This window comes from Pezoporus wallicus, unplaced genomic scaffold (assembly GCF_028554395.1).
Source record: "Pezoporus wallicus isolate ANWC-B61680 ecotype Strahan unplaced genomic scaffold, APGP_CSIRO_Pwel_v1 contig_2908, whole genome shotgun sequence".
NCBI classification, from domain to species: domain Eukaryota; kingdom Metazoa; phylum Chordata; class Aves; order Psittaciformes; family Psittacidae; genus Pezoporus; species Pezoporus wallicus.
Window position 1 is genome coordinate 4,789,484 of NW_026642179.1, and position 22,058 is coordinate 4,811,541.

Genomic DNA, 22,058 nt, shown 5'->3' on the forward strand with positions numbered 1-22,058 from the left:
ACAAAACTTAAGAGGACTGTTCACCCACAGAAGAAATGCAGACCTATGCCCCACCTTCCCATAACAAAAAGCAAAGTCCTGCCCACAGAGGATATAAATTAATGAGCTTGTGATTTCAACCTCATGTTGACTCTAGAGTATTTCCAAAACTTTTGTGTAGCATGCACCATACTTAACGCATTTTTTATATCTTTCCTTCCATTCACACTGAAAAGCATCCCCCACACAGTAATTGCAACAGTTATTGAAGAATGGAAGCATTTCCCTCTTTATTTTAACTTGAACTGAAGGCAGCTTTGCCATCATTGAAAGGGCTTAAGAGAAAAGTTCTCTGTTTTTCGTTTCATCTTCTTCTCCTATCTTTTCTCCTTCTCTGTTCCCCTACACATACCTCCCTAACAGGCGACTCATTTCTTCTATTCTATAGGTGAAACCATTCTACTATTTCACTTCTCCTGATGACATACATTCTAGCTGTCATATATAACTAGCATAAAGGAAAACTCCAGGGAGACACTCTTTTGAAAAATCTTGGGTTTGTTAGTACAGTTATTCTCTGACTGTGATTTATTTCTTTTCATCTTGCTCTACATGGAATAATAACAGTTCCTGACAGGTACGGCAACATTCACTTTTGTGCTTTCTGACAAATGCTTCTGCAATCACTAGGGTTCTTCTTTGCACAGCAGAGTTTGAACAGCTGTAGAAGCATTAGAAGTCAAGACAATTTCTAGCTTCCTCTGCATGGACCACAGTTTAGGAAGGACTTTTACAAGGCAAAATTATTTATTCTCTTCAGGAAACTAAGGCTCTAGCTCTAAACATGCATGTATCATGCCTGGGTATATCGGTTCAGCCATGAAAGAATACTTTATAAACAAGCATGGTAGATAAAACCAGGACCAACCTATGCATTGAATAGGCATGTTAAAATCTCTGCTTTGTGTAAAAACTCACAAGGAGATTCCCCCCCTCACCTTGATTTACACAGCTGCTGGCAATCACAAGATAACAAAAATAGTCTTTTCTTTACATTGCTAAAACACATACTAGAAGTAAAAGAAAGACATACTGTACGTTATCTCAGTGCTGGTAGAAAAGATGACAAGTTAAAAAGAGAAGAGCACCACTATTTTTTTTTTTTTTTCTTCATAAGAGTGAAGATCTGGTGGTAAGAAGGAATGGCTAACACTAAATAGTCATTCACCAAATTGTTATGCAGTGATGCCCAGTCATTTGATGATTTTATGCTTTCACTGATGGAGCAACGGTTTGGTCTATGACTGAAACAGCAAGAAACTACCGCTGTAACATGAAAAATAACTGCTTTGCAGATATCTAGAATTGCATCTTTTGAAAGAAAAAGCTCTTTGCTAACTCTTTGAATACTGGGTATCAATGCTTTTATCTGTAAAAGAGGAAGCCCATCTTCACTTCTTTCTTATTTTTGCTTTGTAGACTATAAACTCTTTCGATTATAGATTACTTCGATGTGCTTATTCAGTGTTTGACATCGCAGTTCCCAATCTTGAATGCTAATGTAATAAGAAAATGAGACTTGCATTAAAAGTGTGCATAAGGAAACTATACCTGCTACTCCAATCTCATCTAGGTATCACATTGAGGAATGATAAATATTTCTGACTTGCTTTTCCTAAACAATAATTACTTCTGCACACAGAAAAAATTAATGCACTGTGAACATATTTCTTCCCTATACCTTACTTCCAACAGAAACTTATTGCTTATATCTTGATCCCTAGTCAACTTGCATGTCCCAAGATGATGACATGTTGAACTTCACGCCCAAGATGGGCCCCTCTAACGGAATAAAAAAAAAAAAAAATCACACAGAAAAATATGGCTTGTAACTGCTATTTAAGATTTTTCATGTCTAGAGTTAATGCACCTACTCTATACACCTATTGCCTGAATGTTAGGCTGAATGCATCATCTATCAATGGGCTGAAAGCTATATTACTTAGAAAAAAAAGAAAGACAGTTAAAAAGGATGTATCCTCACTTTTGAGTGTTCAAATGAAGCTTGCACCACGGGTATAAAGAATTTTAGTTAAATAAAACAACTACTTAAATAAAACTAACAGGATGCTACTTACAATCACAAAGAGAGAAGAAACCTACCTGACAAGTTGAACTATTTCAGATCTCTGTCACTTTCAAGGAAATAAGAATGGACTTCGTAGAAAACAGTTTTTCAAATTGCTCAGAGGGGCCCATAATTTGACTGTCATCAAGTCACTGAATAATAACTAACCACTGTCATCCTAAAGAACCACTGCTCACTTGCCCTCATCGTCCTGACACTAAATGCAGGGCAGTTAAATAGTGCTAAGATAGAAATTAGACAGACTATGCTGGCACAAGGCAAATGGGAATAATCAGCTTTTCTAAGTTAGTATTTTGCTTTTCTAAGTTAGTAATTTTTCACTCAGAACGGTAAAGCACACAAAAAGCCCCAAACAGGTACTCTGCCTAGAAACTCACTCTTGGTCCAATGTAACATAAGAAAATGATAGAAAACAGGATCTGTTTCAAGTCTTTCCCAATATCTACTATTTATAATTGCAATACAAACGTCATGGAATCATAATAAATTATACTTTTTGTACATTAAAGCACTGAAAAAAAATGTGAACACTAGCTCCCACAGAAAGATAGAAAATGATGAAAAGTGCTGAATCAGATTTCATTTGGACAAAAGCAAATGCGTTCATTTGGCTTCAAATGAGCCAAAGTTTACCTCTGTTCCTACCAGTACAGAGTTTCAATATCACTTGTCAGAAGAACCTAGGTAACTGGTATCACAGGCTATTAAAGTACTTTTTCCTATTAGTCCTTAGGTTTTTTTTAAACCATGCTTGAGGAATTTATTAAATCAAAAGAATTAATTGCTTTCCAAGAGCAACATGGTGTCGGCAACTTTTCCTATCATCTTCATTCTGTTACAGCTCTGTCTACCCTTCTCGTTCTATCTGTATCAGCCCCGTTTTTAAGCAGCCAGGTAATAGAAGTATACAGTAAGAAACCTTTTCATTTATCATCTACCAAAATAAATGATTGAAGGCAAAAAAACCTCTAGACTTTCCCAAAATAGGAACTCTAAGATTTTTAGGAGAAGAAAAATGGACTAAGTTATCGCTAACTTTAATCAGCTTTTTTGCTCCTTGGGTACCTTTATACCATGCTCACCTCTCTAGTTCTGCTATCTTCTTATCCTTATCGTTCTTTTCATTTTCCATCTCTTTCAAGATTTCCAGAAGACGATCCACTTCAGCTTGAGCCTTGCTAGATTCTTCCCGATACCGTGTTACCTCCCTTTCCAGCTGCTGCATACGATCACTCAGCTCTGGGCTGGCCCTAGCCTCCATTGTTGCTTCATGAGCCTGTAAGAAAAAGATTCAAGAAAAAACACTTCATTTAAACATATATATTTTACAGATACTATGATGACTGCAAAACATTATCTAGATATCTGTTTTAAGCTGGGAAGAATAATCATTACAAAGAAATAAATATACAGCACTTGTGCTACTTACAAGTATTGGGAAATACTTCAGAGGAAAATAACATTTAGAAATAAATTTGCCTTTTTTGATTCAGTCTAAAAGAATTAAAGTGCATTTTTTTCATTAGAATTGATGGAAGAATTAAGTGAAAATATGAAAAAGTTAAACTTCTTTGAAAGGAAAGGAAAAGAAATGTAAGAGTGAGTGGGTATAAAATAGTCTAAAATACACTTTTGAAACAGTGGTATGGTTGTAGAATTAAGTATCAGAACTATTTTTAGCCTAGATAATTATAGAATCATAGAATAGTTAGAGTTGGAAAGGACCTTCAGATCATCTAGTTCCAGCCCCTCTGCTATGGGCAGGGACATCTCACACTAAACCATATCACTCAAGGCTCTGTGCAACCTGGCTTGAACACCACCAGGGATGGAGCCTTCACAATTTCCTTGGGCAACCCATTCCAGTGCTTCACCACCCTCACAGGAAAGAACTTCCTCCTTATATCCAACCTAAACTTCCCTTGTTTAAGTTTGAACCCATTACCCCTTGTCCTATCACTACAGTCTCTAATGAAGAGTCCCTCCCCAGCATCCCTATAGGCCCCCTTCAGATACTGGAAGGCTGCTAGGAGGTCTCCATGCAGCCTTCTCTTCTCCAGGCTGAACAGCCCCAACTTTCTCAGCCTATCTTCGTACAGGAGGTGCTCCAGTCCCCTGATCATCCTCGTGGCCCTCCTCTGGACTTGTTCCAACAGTTCCATGTCCTTTTTATGTTGAGGACACCAGAACTGCACACAATACTCCAAATGAGGCCTCACGAGAGCAGAGTAAAGGGGCAGGATCACCTCCTTTGACCTGCTGGTCACGCTCCTTTTGATGCAGCCCAGGATACGGTTGGCCTCATTGCTGCCTCATGTTCTTTTCTCATTGACCAACACCCCCAAGTCCTTCTCTGCAGGGCTGCTCTGAATCTCTTCTCTGCCCAACCTGTAACTGTGCCTAGGATTGCTCCAACCCAGGTGTAGGACCTTGCACTTGGCATGGTTAAACTTCACAAGGCTGGCATCAGCCCACCTCACAAGCATGTCAAGGTCCCTCTGGATGGCATTCCTTCCCTCCAGCATTATCAACCGACCCACACAGCTTGGTGTCATCGGCAAACTTGCTGAGGGCACACTCAATCCCACTGTCCATGTCAGCGACAAAGATGTTGAACAAGACCGGTCCCAACACCGATCCCTGAGGGACACCACTCGTTACTGGTCTCCAGCTGAACACTGAGCTGTTGTCTACAACTCTTTGAGTGCAGCCATCCAGCCAGTTCTTTATCCACTGAGTGCTCCACCTATCAAATTGATGTCTCTCCAATTTAGAGACAAGGATGTCGCGTGGGACAGCGTTCAACACTTTGCACAGGTCCAGGTAGAAAAACAAATCCCAGGTTAACAGCCTTCAATAATCACATGAACATGCAATGTTGTGTAGATTTGCACAGATGGTGTTGATGTACTGAAGTCCTGGCTAGTTATCTGAACCATACAGACTAGGACTAGCTGGAGTCTGGCTACCTGCTGAAATTGTCTTTGCCTAGTTATCTAGGAAATATGATTTCTCAATAACTGGGGGACAAAAAGCCTCAGAGGACTGAGTGTTTCTGTTTGTTTTTTTTTTTGTGGGGTTTTGTTTGTTTGTTTGTTTTTAATTTTTTTTTATAAAAAGCACCCATGTATTAGTAAAATTAATTCAACTGTTCCCAAGCATATCAAAGACAAAGGTAGCACTTACGCTAGAATTCAAACCAGCAGACTAAGGACTATCTATCCATTCTCTCCTGACCCTTTGCTCTTGTATCTTGAACCACTATTTGATGTCAATTAAAGGTATTTCAGAATTGCTCATTTTTGCATCAGTGAAGAACAGGTTTGGTGGAGATATCCTGCCAACCAAGACTGCCGGCAAACTCAAGACCTTTCTCTTGTCTGAAGTGAGCCTACAACAGGCAATAAGACTACAGACTTTTCCCCTCCTTATGTGCAGCTTTGGAAAGTTGTTTTACAAGCTGCCAATGTTCTGCTCCAAAGCACAGTAAGTCTAAATCCGATAGACCCAGTGGCCTTTAAAGGTAATTGGACAGAACTGTAGCAGCATAAAACTCAGAGTTAAAAGCTGCTGCTTCCAAAGAACCAAACAGAAAAAAAATACAATTGGCCAAATCAGCTTAATTATTCAGTAAAATAAGACTGGAGGAAAATATCTGTTCATCGACCCCAGCATTTTTGCTTTGAAGTCTCTTGCTTTTAATTAGCTCCATTCAAGCCAAAGCCACATTTTAGTGAAATCCAAGAGAATCTCGAAGCAGAACATTCTAGGACTGAGGAATGTCTCGATACCAGGCTTTTCTGGGACTATGACCTCGGGACAAATCTGGGTTTCTCAAATACTGGAACACTTCTCCTGCCTGAGGGTTGATGCTAAATTGGTTTGGTTTTCATTTTTTTTTTTTTTAAAGCAGGAATTCCAGGAAGCTGGACAACCTGCACAGTATTTTAGCCTAGAATAAACTGTCTGGCAATCCCCAAATTTCCTGATCAGATCCCAGCAGAAGAGCCCAACAACCATAGAACAGAACCCTTTCCTGAGGCAATACATTTAGGAAGACTTAAAAGGATCCTTACTTCTGAGTGACTTTCAAGTCAAACCCTGACAACTCTCTACTACTGAGCTGTAAATCTGAAAATTTTGCTTCTGAGCTTCTGACTGAGACCCGGCTCCAAGTGCATCCCTGGTGAGCCTGAAAGTTTTGAGAAGCCTTTTGTAGTGAAAGCTGTTGATGCTTCCAGATCCCTTACTGCCCCATAAGCACTTCAAATCACACACTCTTGGAAAGGGCTCTCTACAGCAAGTACAAGTCTAATTAATATGTTGCCAAGATGATTCAGACTCCAGGAGGACATTGCAGCAATGAGATCGACAAGTGTGTTGGTTCCACAAACAGCGGCAAGCCTCAGGGAACATACTTTACTTTGGAAGGGGAGTGTTGGTGGGTGTTCCTGAAATGTCCTACTGGGATTTCCAGCCCGCAGGAAAACTGAAATATTTGGTTTTATTTCAACTATTCCTAAATTTCAAACAAAATCCCCATCCTTCCCTCCCAAATAACTGCTTTGAAGGAACTGGGAATCCTGTTTTCAAGGGGCATCTATAAACCTACTGGGAGGCATCTGTAAAGTCTACTTGGGGCATCCATATTCTCTGAAGAGACACTATGTTTAGAGTTAAGTCTGGTTTTCACCAGACACAGAACCTGAATTCTTCTGTACTAGATTTAGGTATTTTTCAAACATCTCTATTTGTTTGTTTTAGCAAATACTCCTCCAGGCTCTTTAAAGTCATCCAAAATACATAATCAGATAATCAAGAAACTTCTTTAAAAAAACAGCAAAGCTAGGCTGTTAGCCTGGATTACTCAACTCTCTAATTCAAAATAAGTTATAAGACCTAATGCAATTCTACTGCCAGGACAGTCCTGATTTATATTACTCTGTGTTAATAAAAGTACCTCCACAACAACCCGAGAGACACTACTGAGAAGAGGAAATCAATTTTCTGTTTCAGAAAATTAGCCAACAAGTCCATGTGTCTGGTTCTTGTAGAACGAAAGGGCTATTTACATGACATAAATTATTAGTGTAACACGTATTATTTGTATATAATGCACATAAGTATGGATACTTTCACCTAACACAAAGAGAACGTTATTTGATATGGTGTAAACTGGAGACCACTTCCTGAGTTGTGAATTACTGACTGAGTGATTTTGGTCCATTTTGCGGGTTATGTACAAAATACGTGTCACATGATCGTATCAAAAATCCTACTGGATTCATTTATTGTACAGGAGAGAAAACCAATGCATTTAGAGGTTTCCCACAAACTCGCATCAAGATCTGGAACAGATGAAATTGGCTACCTTCCCAATGCAACATTGTGTGAAATAATTCAGCAGTATTTTTTTCTAACCGAAAAGAAAGTTAAACACAAATAATGAATTCCTATACTCACAGAAAAAAAACAAACCCACACAACTTCCCCTGCCCACCAAAGGTGTACAAAAATTCCAAAATAAGGCAGTAATTTGATTTTTTAAACAGAATCGACATATAAAGTGATAAATGCACTAAGACAGTTTCTGCTGTTATTGAGACTGTAAGAAGTGCATTTCCATGGGTTAAACTTTTAGCTCTGCCTGAGACAGTGTTCCTAAATCTGCAACCTCTTAATGTAGTTACAGACAAATGTGAAAAGGTATAAAAGTATGATAAAGATTAAATAAATTGAAAAACTAGCTTGCTTAGGGTGAAGGGAACATTGCACTTTCTCCTGTGACAAATGAGAAATAAGTATGACCACTGAGTTTACCTGATAACAGGCTATCTTAAACCTCTTAACTGTTACTACTGACCCTGGCATTAGCTCTCCACGTCTGTTCCTGTGTGGAGTCAAAAAGGTGAACTGAAGCTGTTTTCAGGAGCACAATCAAACCTGCGTGTTTGATTCTGCACTGGTCTGCATAAGAAACACTGTCATGTTTAGCCAGAAAACAGCACTTTCTTAAGCTATGTTTTATTAGCAAAGCTCATCTTATAGTATTAATCTTTGCCATTGTTAATTTAATTTCAAATTTTAAGTGGCTCAGCTCTGAGAATAGTTTAACCTTACTACTTAGTTTAAGCCTACTACTGCGGATATGTTCTCAAAGTTCTTAAGAGGAGCTACAAACTAAAAGGTGGTTTAACAGCTTTCTGCTTTTTTGCTCTTAGCCATCATTTCCCTTCTGGAATGTGGTAAGTGATCGGGTGAATATTTCAGGTACCTAAAGAATAAAAGAAAGAGTGATTGTTCCTCAGATAAATGTACTATATCTTGTATTGCTTCCACAGAAAATCAGCTGACAAAGCCAACTTCTACAACTAAAACAAAGATGACCAATGTTTCACAGAAATAACCACTATTTACAGATGGAGAGGAGAGGAAGACTAAACACATTGAAAGGAATTTTCAAAGATGATTATTTCTTGTGCCAAAAAACTCTTTACTAAGAGGCAAGGTAGCCTTACACAGCTTAAAGCATGCCAGAAGCAGGGTAGAAAACAATAGCACAGATCTGATTGAAAAGTTCTAAAATGTAAATAAAAATTCCAAACATTATGACTAAAATTCCAAATCATTATTCCTAAAAGATTAACCAAATCAAACAGCAAATAATTCACTGCAAACACTTTCTACTTTTACCTATGAATTGAGACAGTAAATTCAGTTTAACATTTCACATACAAACGTTGCCAAGAACTTTTGGCCACAAAACAGAAGTTCCCAAGAATCTGAAATCCCATTTTAATCCACCCTCCTACTTCCAAGTGTGCCTCACGTCTCCTAAAAATAATAAAAGCATGCATAAATACAAAACTGTATTATGATTATTTACTGCAAAAGAGAAACACATATAATGATTTCACCTTTCCTATCGTGAAGGCAGCAATTCAAATGATAAAACATGTGCGCTGCATTCTCTTGTGTCTTTATTAGTTCATCAAATTATAAATTTGAAAACCAACCAGTCTTGCTCCTCCCTTTAGTTCCAATGCTTTGAAAGTCACATACCGTAATGCAGCTTTTCAAAAAGGCTGTCCTGGAAGTAAAAGTGAATTCTTTTATATACTATATACTGGAAAACTTGAGTCTGTCACAAAGAGTTGCTTGTTATCTTAGTGACAAAATCTTTTCAACGGTTAGTCTCTGTAAACGTGACAGTAAATTTAGACACCGAACAAGCAAGTATTTGGTTGGAATAATTTCATAAAGAAGGTTCAAATTGTAAATAACAGGGAGATGCCTTAAGAGAACTCATTATTAAAAAAAAGTGATCTCTTCAGAAATATGAGCTCCCATAGTCGTTAATAAACATTAACAACTTGCTCTCTTTAGAATTTATGCCAACACAGAGTGTGCAAAGAGGAGGGAAATGCCCATTGCTTTCTTTGATTGCTTTGTGAACATACTTCAACCCCCTTACCCATGTCTCCTCTAAACTAGGTCTTGCTCACCTGAACATATGCTACTATTTTACAGAAACAGAGCTTCACTCAATGTGCAGAAGGGATTTACTCATCAATAATCAGATAATCAGTACTTGGTTTTTTGATATTCAGTGCATGGCTCTATGCCTTGTTTACTCTAAGTTACAAAATGACACTGAAAAGAAGTATTTTCCCAGTTTTTGTTCTATTGTGCTGTCAGCTGTTTCTTGGCAAATGGTAACTAACCACTTCATAACATCACCAGTGGGAAATAAGGATGTGTTATTATACCTGCTGTGCAGGTGAAAAACTGAGATACAGAAATATCTTGTCTTACTCACTCAATGCAAAAGTCTGGCATAAAATAATTAAGTTATAAATGCTGTAACAAACACTTCAAAATGAAAAAATAAGAAAGGCCACAAAATGTTGCATTGACCATTTCCTAGTTTTTGGATATTTAATTCTTCAAAATTAATGTTATCTTAACAAGGTTTCTAAATGGGGTAGAGTAGATACGTTTTAATTTTTTAAGTGTAAGAAAATAGGGGAAAACCCCTCCAATTTTCTACTGCGTGAGATGATTCTGACATGGTTATGGACCATCAATATGACCGGAATTTTAAAAGCCACCACAGAGACTCTTGCACCTTACCCTGTATGCTGGCCGTATCACATACAGTTTGTTCCCACATCTTGTATTTTCTGACTTCCAAGTAATGGGGAGTCTCAGAAACTGTGCATGCTATAAAAGATTTCATAGAGAATATGCTCTCTTGGGCACAAATTCCCCCACCTATTTGCATCAAGTACAGTCCCTTTTTACTATGTATCATTTCCCCACCCTTTTATCAATATCATTTTGCCAGGTTCAAATTCCACTCCACTTATCCCATCAGATTCCACTAACCTACCAGTGCTCCTCATCGTTTTCCTTTTTTCAGGTTTGAGGCATTTTCTGTGCACAGTTAGTTCTATCCAACAGCGCCTGTAGCCCCATGTCTCCTACCCATGTACAAGCCAATCCTCATACTATGTTTTCACTGAGTCCCAGATTCAGTACAACTGCAGAAACATAGAATGGCTTGGGCTGGAAAGGACCTTAAAGATCATCTGGTTCCAACCCCCCTGACATGGACAGGGACACCTCCCACTGAACCAAGTTGATCAAAGCCCTGTTACCTTGGCCTTGAACACTGCCAGGGTTGAGGCATCCACAGCTTCTCTGGGCAACCTGTTCCCATCTCTCACCACCCTCACAGTAAAGATTTTTATCCTAATATCTAATCCAAAACTCTCGGTTTAAAGCCATTCTCCCTTGTCCAGTCACTACATGCCCTTGTAAGAAGTCCATCTACAGCTTTCCTGTAGGCTACCTTTATGTACTGGAAGGCTGCTATAAGGTCTCTCGAGTCTTCTCTTCTCCAGGCTGAAAAACCCCAACTCTCTCAGCCTTTCTTCATATTTCCTGGTAATCCTAGCTACTCATTCACCCAGAAAAATCCAATCTGTTTTTATCTTCCCAGTGGCTAACTTTCAGTATGAACTTCCAATCTTAACAGATTATTTGTCCTGATCCGTTCTGCACACCACGATGCTGACTCTTGCTTCTGCTCTATATGATCAAGCAGCTGCTTGGAACCACCATCATATTTGGAGAATAGTCTACTTAGCAGAGCTGCTGTCTGTTCAAATGACCAGACCTAGAAGAGACTGTGGTAATGGACAGAGGCAATGGGAAGTTCTTGCTCCATCTTCAGGATGGGGTATAACCAATGCAGGTAGAATCTTTCATCCCTAAATCTATCTTTCTACTGAGCATGTACAAATAGAGAATGCATTTCATTTTTAACCAATTTAGATAAATTTAAAGAGGAGCATCAAAAATATCCGGTAAAAGGACCAAATCTTTTAATAAAAAATAACTAGTGTTAAAAAAAAATAACACTAACATATTTCTACATTTTGGTCTTAAAAACAGTAAGCTGTTATGGCTGAGAGTTTCTTTCAAAAAAACACAAAACCAAACAGAATCTCAGACTGAATGAAACAATGTAAACATTTAAAAACATAAATCCTATTTAACAGGATGCATTACTCAAGTTTAGTAACGACTGTACCAGTGTAATCCACAGGTTAGGAGACTGTCTAATTATTCTGAAGTGAAGGAATGTATTAATTTACCAGAAAAGTCTTGAATCTGCATTTCAGACCTGAACACACAAAACCTCTGGGGAAAAATAGCCTCTGTTGTGAAATACTAAATAATGAAATCTTTAAACGCCATCTCCACTAATCTTATATCCTTTAAGAAAAAAATCTGTTTTTCTAATCTTTGTGCACCAAATATCTTAGAATATTTATTAATGACTGGTTTTATATAGAATAAATAACTCAAAATATAGTGGAGGAGTTTTTATGCCCCAGTTGACTATTCATTGTTATTTCTGATAGTCCTATGAAAATAATTTTCCCTACTGCATACCACAACTCTTTTCCCAAATCTAGGCCCATAAATGCATTATCTGCTTCATTAAAATAATTTCCAATATGGTGTGTCACAAAACCTGAACTATTAAAAGCACCAGCTAACCTGTGACCTTCAGACAATGATTGTCAGGATACAGCTACATTTACCCTGATCATTGTCAAGTGAAACACAGATACCAGACTCATGAAACTTTTGTAACACAATTTCTTTATGCACACAGTCACAAAAGAAATCTCTGATGAAAACCACCTTGGATTACGTAATTTACGGTGTCAAGATATTATTATACAAACACTCCTTGAAAGGAGTGCTCTTTGACATCAAACAGAAGGCTGGTAATAGGATCCAAAATTAAACTGACACAGTACCAGTAAGCTTAATGGTTACACAAGTTTTTAAGCAATCTTTTACTTGCCACAGCTTAAATATTATTTCTTATGTGCTGCTGTACATGGTGTTACAAAATTCTTTCACACAAGAAGCTTTATTTGCATGGAAATTCTACATTCTTGCTCTAAAAATGCATGAACAATGAAGATGAAAGAAAAGCTACAGGACACTTCAAGCAACTGCAGCAAAGGGAAACAAAAACACTGGCACGACATTAAGCTGTCTGAACAAAAATGAAGTTAGACCAACACAGCCATAAAATAAAAGCATCTCAGAAGGCTTTTTTGAGCATGACTGGTCAGACATCATAGAATTTTGCTTTTATCTATACTATCCATACCCATTACTGAAGTAATTCACCAGTATACTCTATGTTGGCCCACATACAAGCACACAGGTGAATACACATGCAACACAGATAATTAAATGGAGCTGGCAACAGCCTCTCAGTTTGCCAGGGAACTTACTGGCTTGGATGGATGACTCAATAAAACTTCAGGGTGCTAAAAGGAGAAAAAAAGACAGGAAAAGATGGGGAAAGTTGGGGATAGGAATAGTGTGAGAGAGAAAAAGAAAAGATGCAACGAGAAAAGAATTTAAAATAATAACCACAACATTAATTTACTAAGATGACAGAATCTTAGTTTGTGATTATAGCATGCATTACTAATGAGCTTTTGAAACATGACAAACATGGAGAGATACCCCTTTGCAAGTTCCAAACTTGATCTTGATTTCTCAGTCTTCACACAGTTAATGTAGCCCTGTGTTTGGGTTTTACAGGTTGAGAAGGACTTTAATTTCTAGTGCTTCACTTACATCAATTACAAGGCAGCTAAATGATTTAGAAAACTAATTCAGTAACTGACACTATCAGAACGCTAAACACACTTGCTGGCTTTTTACTTTTAAAGACATCCGGATTTCAATGGTAGCCTTTTCCTTTCTAGGTTGCTATTCTGAGTACATCATTTATCATCCTTTCTTTGAAGAAAAAAAAGATCATCAGCTGAGAACAAGAAATAGTATTTCTACCTTATCCACCAGTATTACCAGTAATGTTTTCAGTTGTGGCACGATATTCATGTGAACTAAAATAAAAAGCACCAGAGCCCGTATTAGACTAGCTGAGCTAAATCTTGTGAAACACAGAATTTGGGTCAATGCTTCAGTCATTTTTTCCTGTGTTTTGAAAGATACCAGCCTCCAGAACTTGAAGGAAGAACAACACAGCAGAAAAAAAAGCACCCTCTGAGTGAGCCTGTTGAATCTAGAGGTATTTTCCTGGCAGGGAATCACTGCTAACATTCTCTGATGAAAAGTTCCTAGAATGCACCAAGGGGATGTTTGTTAAAATATGGTTTTGGACTCTTTCTTTTCTCTAACCTTGATCCCCTTCAAATAAGGAAAATATCTATAGGGAGGAAAGCTATGCAGTGGAAATGAAGATAGACAAAAATCTGCTCATCTTTGTCGGAACAAATTGTTGTATTAGTTGGCCTCTCCCAGATGAGAAAACCAGAATGAAACAAAGCATATTGAATGGGAAAGACAAGACAGAAAAAGTGAGTATCCTGAAGAAAAACAACTAGAAGAAAGTTTTTTTCACTGTAAAACTATTACATTAAAATAGGAGTTTGAAAAATGAGTTTCCCAATTTAAAAAAAAAACAACAAAAAAAAAAAAACCAGAAAAGCAACAAACCACCACACATAAAAATAACACTTCACAGAAAAACAGGAAGAGAACTCCCTGCGTGTGATTTCCCTCTAATGATTCCATCTCAGCTAAAAAGGAGACTATTTAAGGCAGGACACCAGGCCATGTAATGATTTACATAACCATGGTATCATTATTAAAACACCCAACCCCAAATATGATAAACATTGCAGTTTTATTTGCTGAGACAGAGATCAATATAAAGTCATCATTAGTAAGAAGAGAAATAGTAACAATGAACAGCAGACACCTAGAGTCAGACACTGGAGACTTCTTACATGGAAAGAAAAATAATACCAGGACCCCCGAACTCCAGTTGTTTAATAATATTTCAGTTTAGTGTAAAGTTAAACCCCTTTTACAGAAAAAGTGGAAGCTTGCACTGTTTATGATTTCTCAGAAGTTCTCTGTTTAGAGAGTAGCAAGGTTTTTTTTCCAAGGGCTGCCCAAATCTTTTTTATCTAATGGCTTAAAGGCTTAACAGTAGTCCCATTTAGTCTCTTCTGTCAGCTTTTTAACTTCTAAGGCTAATAGATTTAACTGAAAGTACTCAAACTGTTCAGTGGAAATAAGAGGCAAGGGAAACAAGATTGATGTTGGACACATCTCTGTCCAAACTGTAAGGGAAATAACCTAAAAGAATAAGCTTTTTGCCATTTGCTCTGATGAGCTAAATGAGAGAGTCCTTCCTGCGTGTCTTATGCAAAAGAGTGCTAAGACAATGTAATAAAACTCAACATAATAAACCTCTAATTCAGCTTTAGACTGAATGCTTTCTGGAGCCATTAGTTTTATGGTTAATTGTGACAGTCATTTGCAATTGTTAACAATGCAGATGTGTAAACCTAAGGTTTTAAAAGCTGGATTCTCTCTCATAATTGTTTCAAGGATGACAAGGAATTAATGCACCTTGAAAATGTCAGACTGCCTGAACAAATATCTGCAGTGTATTTAAAGAGAGAAAGCCCCTTAAAAATACATTTTTCTTCTTTTCTGCAAGTGACAAAATACATTGGCAAACTAAAAACAGCTGGAAAAGAGGTTATTAAAGAAATATCTAAACTTAGTCATAAGTATAAAACATCCAAGTGGTTGTTAACTACTTTTTCTTGAGTAACCAAGAGTAATTGTGACTTTGTTTTAGAAAGCAAGGAGGATCACTGGTAGAAGTGGGTTTTTTCCTATAGCTTGAGGAAAGCAAATGCATGGTTAGTTACATGTAATCATAACTGGGTCCTAGAACATTCATTCCTTTATAAATAAGCCATTGTGGACTGCCTTATCACCAAAAAAAAAAAATCTTTCCATTGAACTTTAATTTACCCTTGAATAAAAAGAATGCAGGAGGCCAACATGACAAAGTATTTAAAAAAGGAACAAGATATTTATGATTTTGTCTTAGTAGGATGTGAGAGATCACTTTAGGGTCTCTGCACAGGAAACAATGGTCCAAATGCCCTAATAAGCAATGATGCTTGAAGAAGAGGACCAGATATCCAGAGTACTATGGAAGGGCTTTGTATGCACATAGGTAATGGCATGCTATCAACTTTCTTTGCTTGTAAAACTGAAACTATCCTGACTGAATTATTTCGAGAACTTCTTTGGATTGGAAGATGCAAATCTATTTGTATGTACAATGCAATGAATTTACACTCATTATTTTTCTCAGAACCAAATTAGGAATACAGTTATTTGTTCCATAGCTGTCCTGTACAGTTAATAGTGCTCTTAACGTTTGAGCTATTTACCCATTTTAACCCTCATGAAAAGGGTCACTCGCTTAATTACCTCTTGGGGGAAAAAAAAAAAAGGTATCAGATTACAAAAATATATGGTCTTATGAAGTGGCTCAGTGTCCTTATGCAATGTTCCTGGATACTAGCTATTAAGCATAATCCTCTCTGAAATGGAATAAGCAGAGGTAGGCCCTAAAGGAATTATAACGAAGAGCTGTCATCACAGTACAAATTAACTGCATGTTCATCTTTTAGCCAGCAATGCTTGACTAGATTTTTGTCAACCTCCACACCCACTTAAACTACTGATATACTCACTGCTTATAGTGAGGTAAGTGATCTCAGGGGGAGCAGCAGAAAGCAGTACATTAACAAATGCTAAATATACAGACATATTCCCTAATTGATTGAATTTCCACAACTGGTTTTTCATAACCTATTTGTTAGGTGCTCTCCCAGTTAGTAACTTTTTTTTTTTTTTAAATTAGAGTAACTGTAACAATGTTCTCCCCTGTAGTTGTCTACCTACAAACTATCATCCAATTGCTATAACAATCTCTGGCAAATCTTAGCTACAATGTATTCTTCAATTCATTACTAGTAACACACTGACAAATGGCGAAACTGCAATTCATGACAGAGAATTCAAACTAAAGGGTCCTTTAGGACTTCTGAAATACCTGCTCTACGCTACACTGAAAACAGCCTGTGAGACTACTTAAATGTACACAACTACCTTTTCTTGCTGCTGTACTTTGTTGATGCTGAATAACAGAACTGTTTCTTTTGTGTAACAGAAATAAAAAGAAGGACAATCATGTGTCTAGATACAAGTATGTGTGTAAATTTCACTTACACAGAGTTCTCAGGTGCATTAACACCCACCTTGTACCCACACAACAGAAATCCTAAACAGGTCTTAACTGGTGACTCAAAATTTGTTCCCACATTAATTTGAGGAACTAGGACGGAGTTCCAAACTACCGCATGGGCACTCCTCCTTTTACTGGGTAGATGTAAAGAAACAGCTAGAACACCACAATCCAAGACACAAGTTTCTTTAAGAAATCATGTTGCTTTTTGTCTTGTTCCGTTTTTATAAATAGAAGTGCTATCACTATTTCAATTGGCGTGTTTTGTGCTTTCTTCACCATCTGCTCTTTTAAAATCAGTTAAAACCAAATTAATGCTCCTCTAAACAGTGTAGTATTAATGCTACTCTGAGACAAAATAAAGGCTTGCAATGCAGACATAACCCAAAGATTCTGTTCAAACGAATTAATTTGCTTGTAATAGAATATTACTTTCTGAACAGCAAATTCCTAGCAGTGTATCAGCTGCAACTGGCAATGAGATTAAAACAAAAGATCACACACTTCACGGGTGATACATTCTTTTCATTTGATTTTATGCATACTTATGGGCTGGGCCAATCATGCTTCTGAATTTATCACATTAACACCTACAAACATTGATAATTTATATGTGAAATATACAGCTGCTAATTTTTCAGCTGTTACACCAGCTTAATGGCACCATTACTGTTATGAACTGTAGTGAAGCATACTAAGTATTTAATTCCTAGTAAATAAATCAACAGCGCTTTTATTGCATGTAAATGACATCCAAAATTAGCACCAGTGTCTGAAAGCTACTTTCTGACAGGCTTATCTTGTAGTATGGACACAACTTCACAGTTCTTGCTGAAAACCAATTCACAGAATTCAAACTTGAGACCCAAAGTTTTCTATGTAGACATGGCAAATTTGTCCAACACTGAATGTTTACACCACATATTTAAATATGAAGTGAGATTACCTTCTTCAACTGAGTTTCCATCTTCAAACACTCTTCCTTTTTCTGTTCCAATGCAATTTCTAGTGTCTTGAGTCTGGAATCTTTCTTCAGTCCTGATGAAGCTAAGGATGAAGCATGTTCCTTCAGGTCCAGTAATGATGACTAAAATAAAAGATGTAAAATAACTATCAAGTAAATATGCTTGATGTGCAATAACTAGTTTCTTTTTTGATCTTTATTTTCTTCCTATCCCTTCATATTGTGTTCAGGTCCCAACTTTGAACAATGTATTTTGTCAGGATGTTCATGGCCTGATTTAAGACAGCTTGATTTAATTCAGGTTTTCAGGATCAGAATAAAATCTCGTTTAAATTAATTTTAAAATAATTTTTAAAAGATGGAAGATTTTGTAAATGGGAATTTGCGTTTCATATTTCAGTCATGTTTAAGAAAATCTGGTTTTAATTAAAATGCTATTTAAAAATCATACACGCATAGCTGATTTGGCTTTTGTATCTAAAACTGACTGTTCAAAGCTTTTCTATATACTGCTGCTATGGGGTGAAACTGATTCATGCTACCTACCACCAAAAGACATCTCAACTTCTTGCTTTGTGAACCTTTTTAATGTTTTTTTCCTGTCAAATGTTGCCTTTCACGTAGACAAAATCTTAGCACTTCCTGGATACAAGCTTTTTCTTTTGTATTGCTCTACTTCGATTGCGTTTTGAAAAAGACAGTAAGTAAATTTGAATGTTACAACTCCAAGAGAGGAACAGAGAATGTTTATATTTCTCTAACACAATTAGGTTAATTTCTCTAACCAACTGGCTCATTACCAACAAGCAATTTAATTATCAAAAAAGAACACTTCTCAGAGTCAAAAGAACTAGCTATACTGTCTGCATAAAGGAATAAACATTATCTGCATGCTTTTAGCACCTGCAGCATTGACCAGCCTCTGTCCTTTCCTCCCTATATTTAGACAGAAACAAGCTTGTTCTCTGCCTTCAGCTGCCTATAAGCAGACCTTCGGCAAATGCTATCACTGAGCGCTGCTCATTTGCTACTAACATGATTAACTGCTGCAAAGGGGACTGTGTGCTATCCATAAACAGGTGGTTCTGAAATGTTTATGCCTGGAAAATGTCTCAAACAATCTATTTTACCAGATATACTTGTTGAAGGACCACTACTATAAAGGAACGGTTTTCTTCACCTCAAACATAAGACACACATATACAACAAACAATTCTAACACAACAGATTTATCCTGCTGGTCAACCTCTTTCTCTGTGAGATCTCCTTGTAAAATGCTGACTCTCTCTTTCAGGTCCTTAATGTCTTTTTTGTAGTTGTCGATCTCTTCCTGTTTTTCTCGTTCATCTCTGTCACGCTGCTCCTTTAGGCGCTCAATGGTCCTTTCCTAAAAAAAGAAAGCACTCTGTGAAGAAAATCCTTCTAAGTTCAACATTTAAGACTTCGTGTCACAACACTTCATACATACTGTAGATGAGGAGGAATGTAGGATATCATAGAATGGTTAGGGTTGGAAAGGACCTTAATATCATCTAGTTCCACCCCTCCTGCCATGGGCAAGGACACCTCCCCACTAGACCACTGCCATTTTCTTTTTCTTATGATTATAAAACAAAAAGGAGGAAACTTGAGAAATCTATGGATTTATTGCTAAGAAATACCAGGCTTTCTGTATCTCTGAAATTTCAACGTACTGTTAACAGTCCAACACAATTTATCTGGTTCTGATAATCAAAATTAACTTAGACCAGGATACATTATATATTGTTTCCTTACTTAAATCTTGTTTTGCCAAAATGGAAGGTTAAGTCTGTGGTTCTACTCAGAAAAAGAGCTGTAGTGCATATGTGACACCAGGACCAATATACAGTAAGAAAGGGCAGTAAAATAACTTTCCAGTACAGCAGATATCAACAGAGCTTTAGTTATCTTGTAATCTGAAGGGATGCAAGTGAATCCCCCAATGTCAGGAAGGCTCTACCACAGCTTTATATTTATAGAATCTGACAGTCTAAAGGAACTGCGACCCTGGTTCTCTGGGAATCAAGAAAAAAATATATAGTAGATCCAAAAGGTTGCCCCACTAAAACAGAATAGACAAGGCTATTCCCTCAGTCATCTGTCTCCTGAGAGTTGAACAAGCATAAAGAAATGTTAGTTATCAGGATAACTGCTCATTTTAATTCAGTATTGTGAATTAAAACTCCATTTCACACAACAAACTTGAAAAATTAATTTATTCTTAAAATATCTGAGCAAAGAAGAAGGCAGGAAGGCAGGAAAGAAAGGGCAAAAAGCAGAAGAATCTACAGTTGAACTGTAAGGTATTCCACAATCATACCAAAGATGCACCATGTAAAGAGATGACTGTGAGAACATCAAGCTCTTCCACCACCACACAAAATGATAAGTAGCTAATGACCAGAGCGATAGGCTGTGGCTCAGCTCTGCCTTCCTGCCCAGCTCATGGTACCAGGGGCGGGGGGCAGTATCCCGGGCTAGCTCTATGGATATCCTGCAGTGCCCTCTATTGAGGGACCCACCGCTGCAGCCTCCACACTCATCCCTCAGTCGGCAAAGGATGTCACTGAGGCTTAGTACTAGAGATGTCTTGTATAGAGCCCAGAAAACACACGGAAAAGCAGGCTTTTATTAGTAGAAGGAGCTTTCGAAGGAAGGGATTAGGCTTTCTATACTCACTTTTTCTGCAAGTGCTTCTTCCAGCGTAGTCAAGGCAGTGTCAGTATTTGTGGTATCAGCCTGCAAGGATTTCACTCGATCCTTTAAGCTGCTCATTTGCTTCTCCTTGTCTCTTAACTGTTCTTGTAGATTTTCAATCTTAAAGAGCAGGAACAAATTTTAAGACAAGAGCAAGCAAAAGCATGCAAAATCATTTTAGGAGCGTAAACTCTTAAAAATATTCTTAAAGCAAAGGAATTGGGCAAGGGCCTAGTTCCTGTAATCCTACATCAAAACATCAAGCTATGCACCAAAACCATCAAATATTAATAAGGAATCAGTAACCTTTCTGATAATCAGCAAAGAATTCAGAGCAAGAAAGTCTAAATAATATTCACAAGAAAAACAGAAAGAAAAGAGTATTATTCCTCATTTCTGAGGATGCTGGGCACTGCATGACTGAAGGATGATCAATGTATTAACAATATAAAAGGAAAAACTGAGAAAAACATTACTGTAAATGTAAACCAAAAACGGCACTTAATAATTAAGAAGTTGCAAAGAAGTATTATTTTAAGTATTTCCTTTGGTACTGTCATACTCCTTACTGTACTGGCATGTGGCTTTTTTCATCTTACATGGTAATTTGCTGTATGATGGACTAACACAAAGGACCATCCCCCGAGTAGAAAACATATTAGCCGCATTTTCTGCAGGTGTAGAATTCGATCCATTATATGAGTTCTGAATATATCTTTTGACAGACTGAGAAGACCTAATGCTAAACCCATTTTACGCATACATACACATCACAAGAAACACACCCATTTACATTATGGTAACCTGTTGAAAACAAATTTATCAGCAAAGGACTAAACCACATACAGATTTCTCAGTTGATTCCTTTTTGTTGTTGTTGACAAGTTTTTCTTTTCTTGTCTTTTTTTTAATCTCTATTAAAATTACATCTGGAACTTAGAAAATGGTCTAGATCCGCAATGATAAATGCAAAAGATTTCGCAGAAGGCTGAACATCTGGTCACAAATAATGGTAAATGTGTTACAAGTGGAAGCTAGGAGAAAGAACAACCTAATTCAGGGAATCCCTTGCTAACATTCCTCTGTAACTCATGGCCATAGGAGGAGCCTTCTGATATAAGATCCTTCATGCCAGTTTTTTTATTTCTCTTATGCAAGCATGTGTAAACTTACATCCAGCTATGTACACAATCTATGCATTACTAATAGCAGAACAACTACATAAAGTTTTTTTGTTGTTCTTTAAAGAATGAACTGAAATTGATTCTGGTTTATCTTCATCGCTAGTTTCTATTAGAAAAAACTCATAGGTCTCTATTATGCTCAAAATTTAGATTTGGGTGCAACACAAATGACACTACAAGACAAATTTTGAAGAGCACCAAAACACCATAATCAGTGCCATACCATGCGAGTCAGAAATAATGACAAGAACTGAAAATTCCTTCTTTATAACTCATATCTATTATTTAATGCCTTAGTAACACACTCTTGTAGCCCATGGAGCCTCAGAAAGATCCCTATTCATTCTGACCAAAGAGTTCTAGTGTACACATGTA

At 37.2% G+C, this 22,058-nt stretch overlaps 1 protein-coding gene across 3 annotated transcripts in view; it reads right to left on the reverse strand.

Moving 5' to 3' along the window:
* Positions 1–22,058, reverse strand: part of ERC1 (ELKS/RAB6-interacting/CAST family member 1) — a 290,910-nt gene that overhangs the window by 159,445 nt on the left and 109,407 nt on the right. For 2 of the 3 annotated variants that reach the window (XM_057428028.1, XM_057428029.1), the window contains 4 exons: positions 20,482–20,619; positions 19,028–19,168; positions 17,764–17,904; positions 3,211–3,404 (listed from right to left, as the gene is read on the reverse strand). In XM_057428028.1, the coding sequence (XP_057284011.1) occupies positions 3,211–3,404; positions 17,764–17,904; positions 19,028–19,168; positions 20,482–20,619 (614 nt within the window). Of the gene's footprint in view, positions 1–3,210; positions 3,405–12,954; positions 12,991–17,763; positions 17,905–19,027; positions 19,169–20,481; positions 20,620–22,058 lie in introns of all 3 variants that reach the window. The other variant, XM_057428027.1, reaches the window with a different exon arrangement.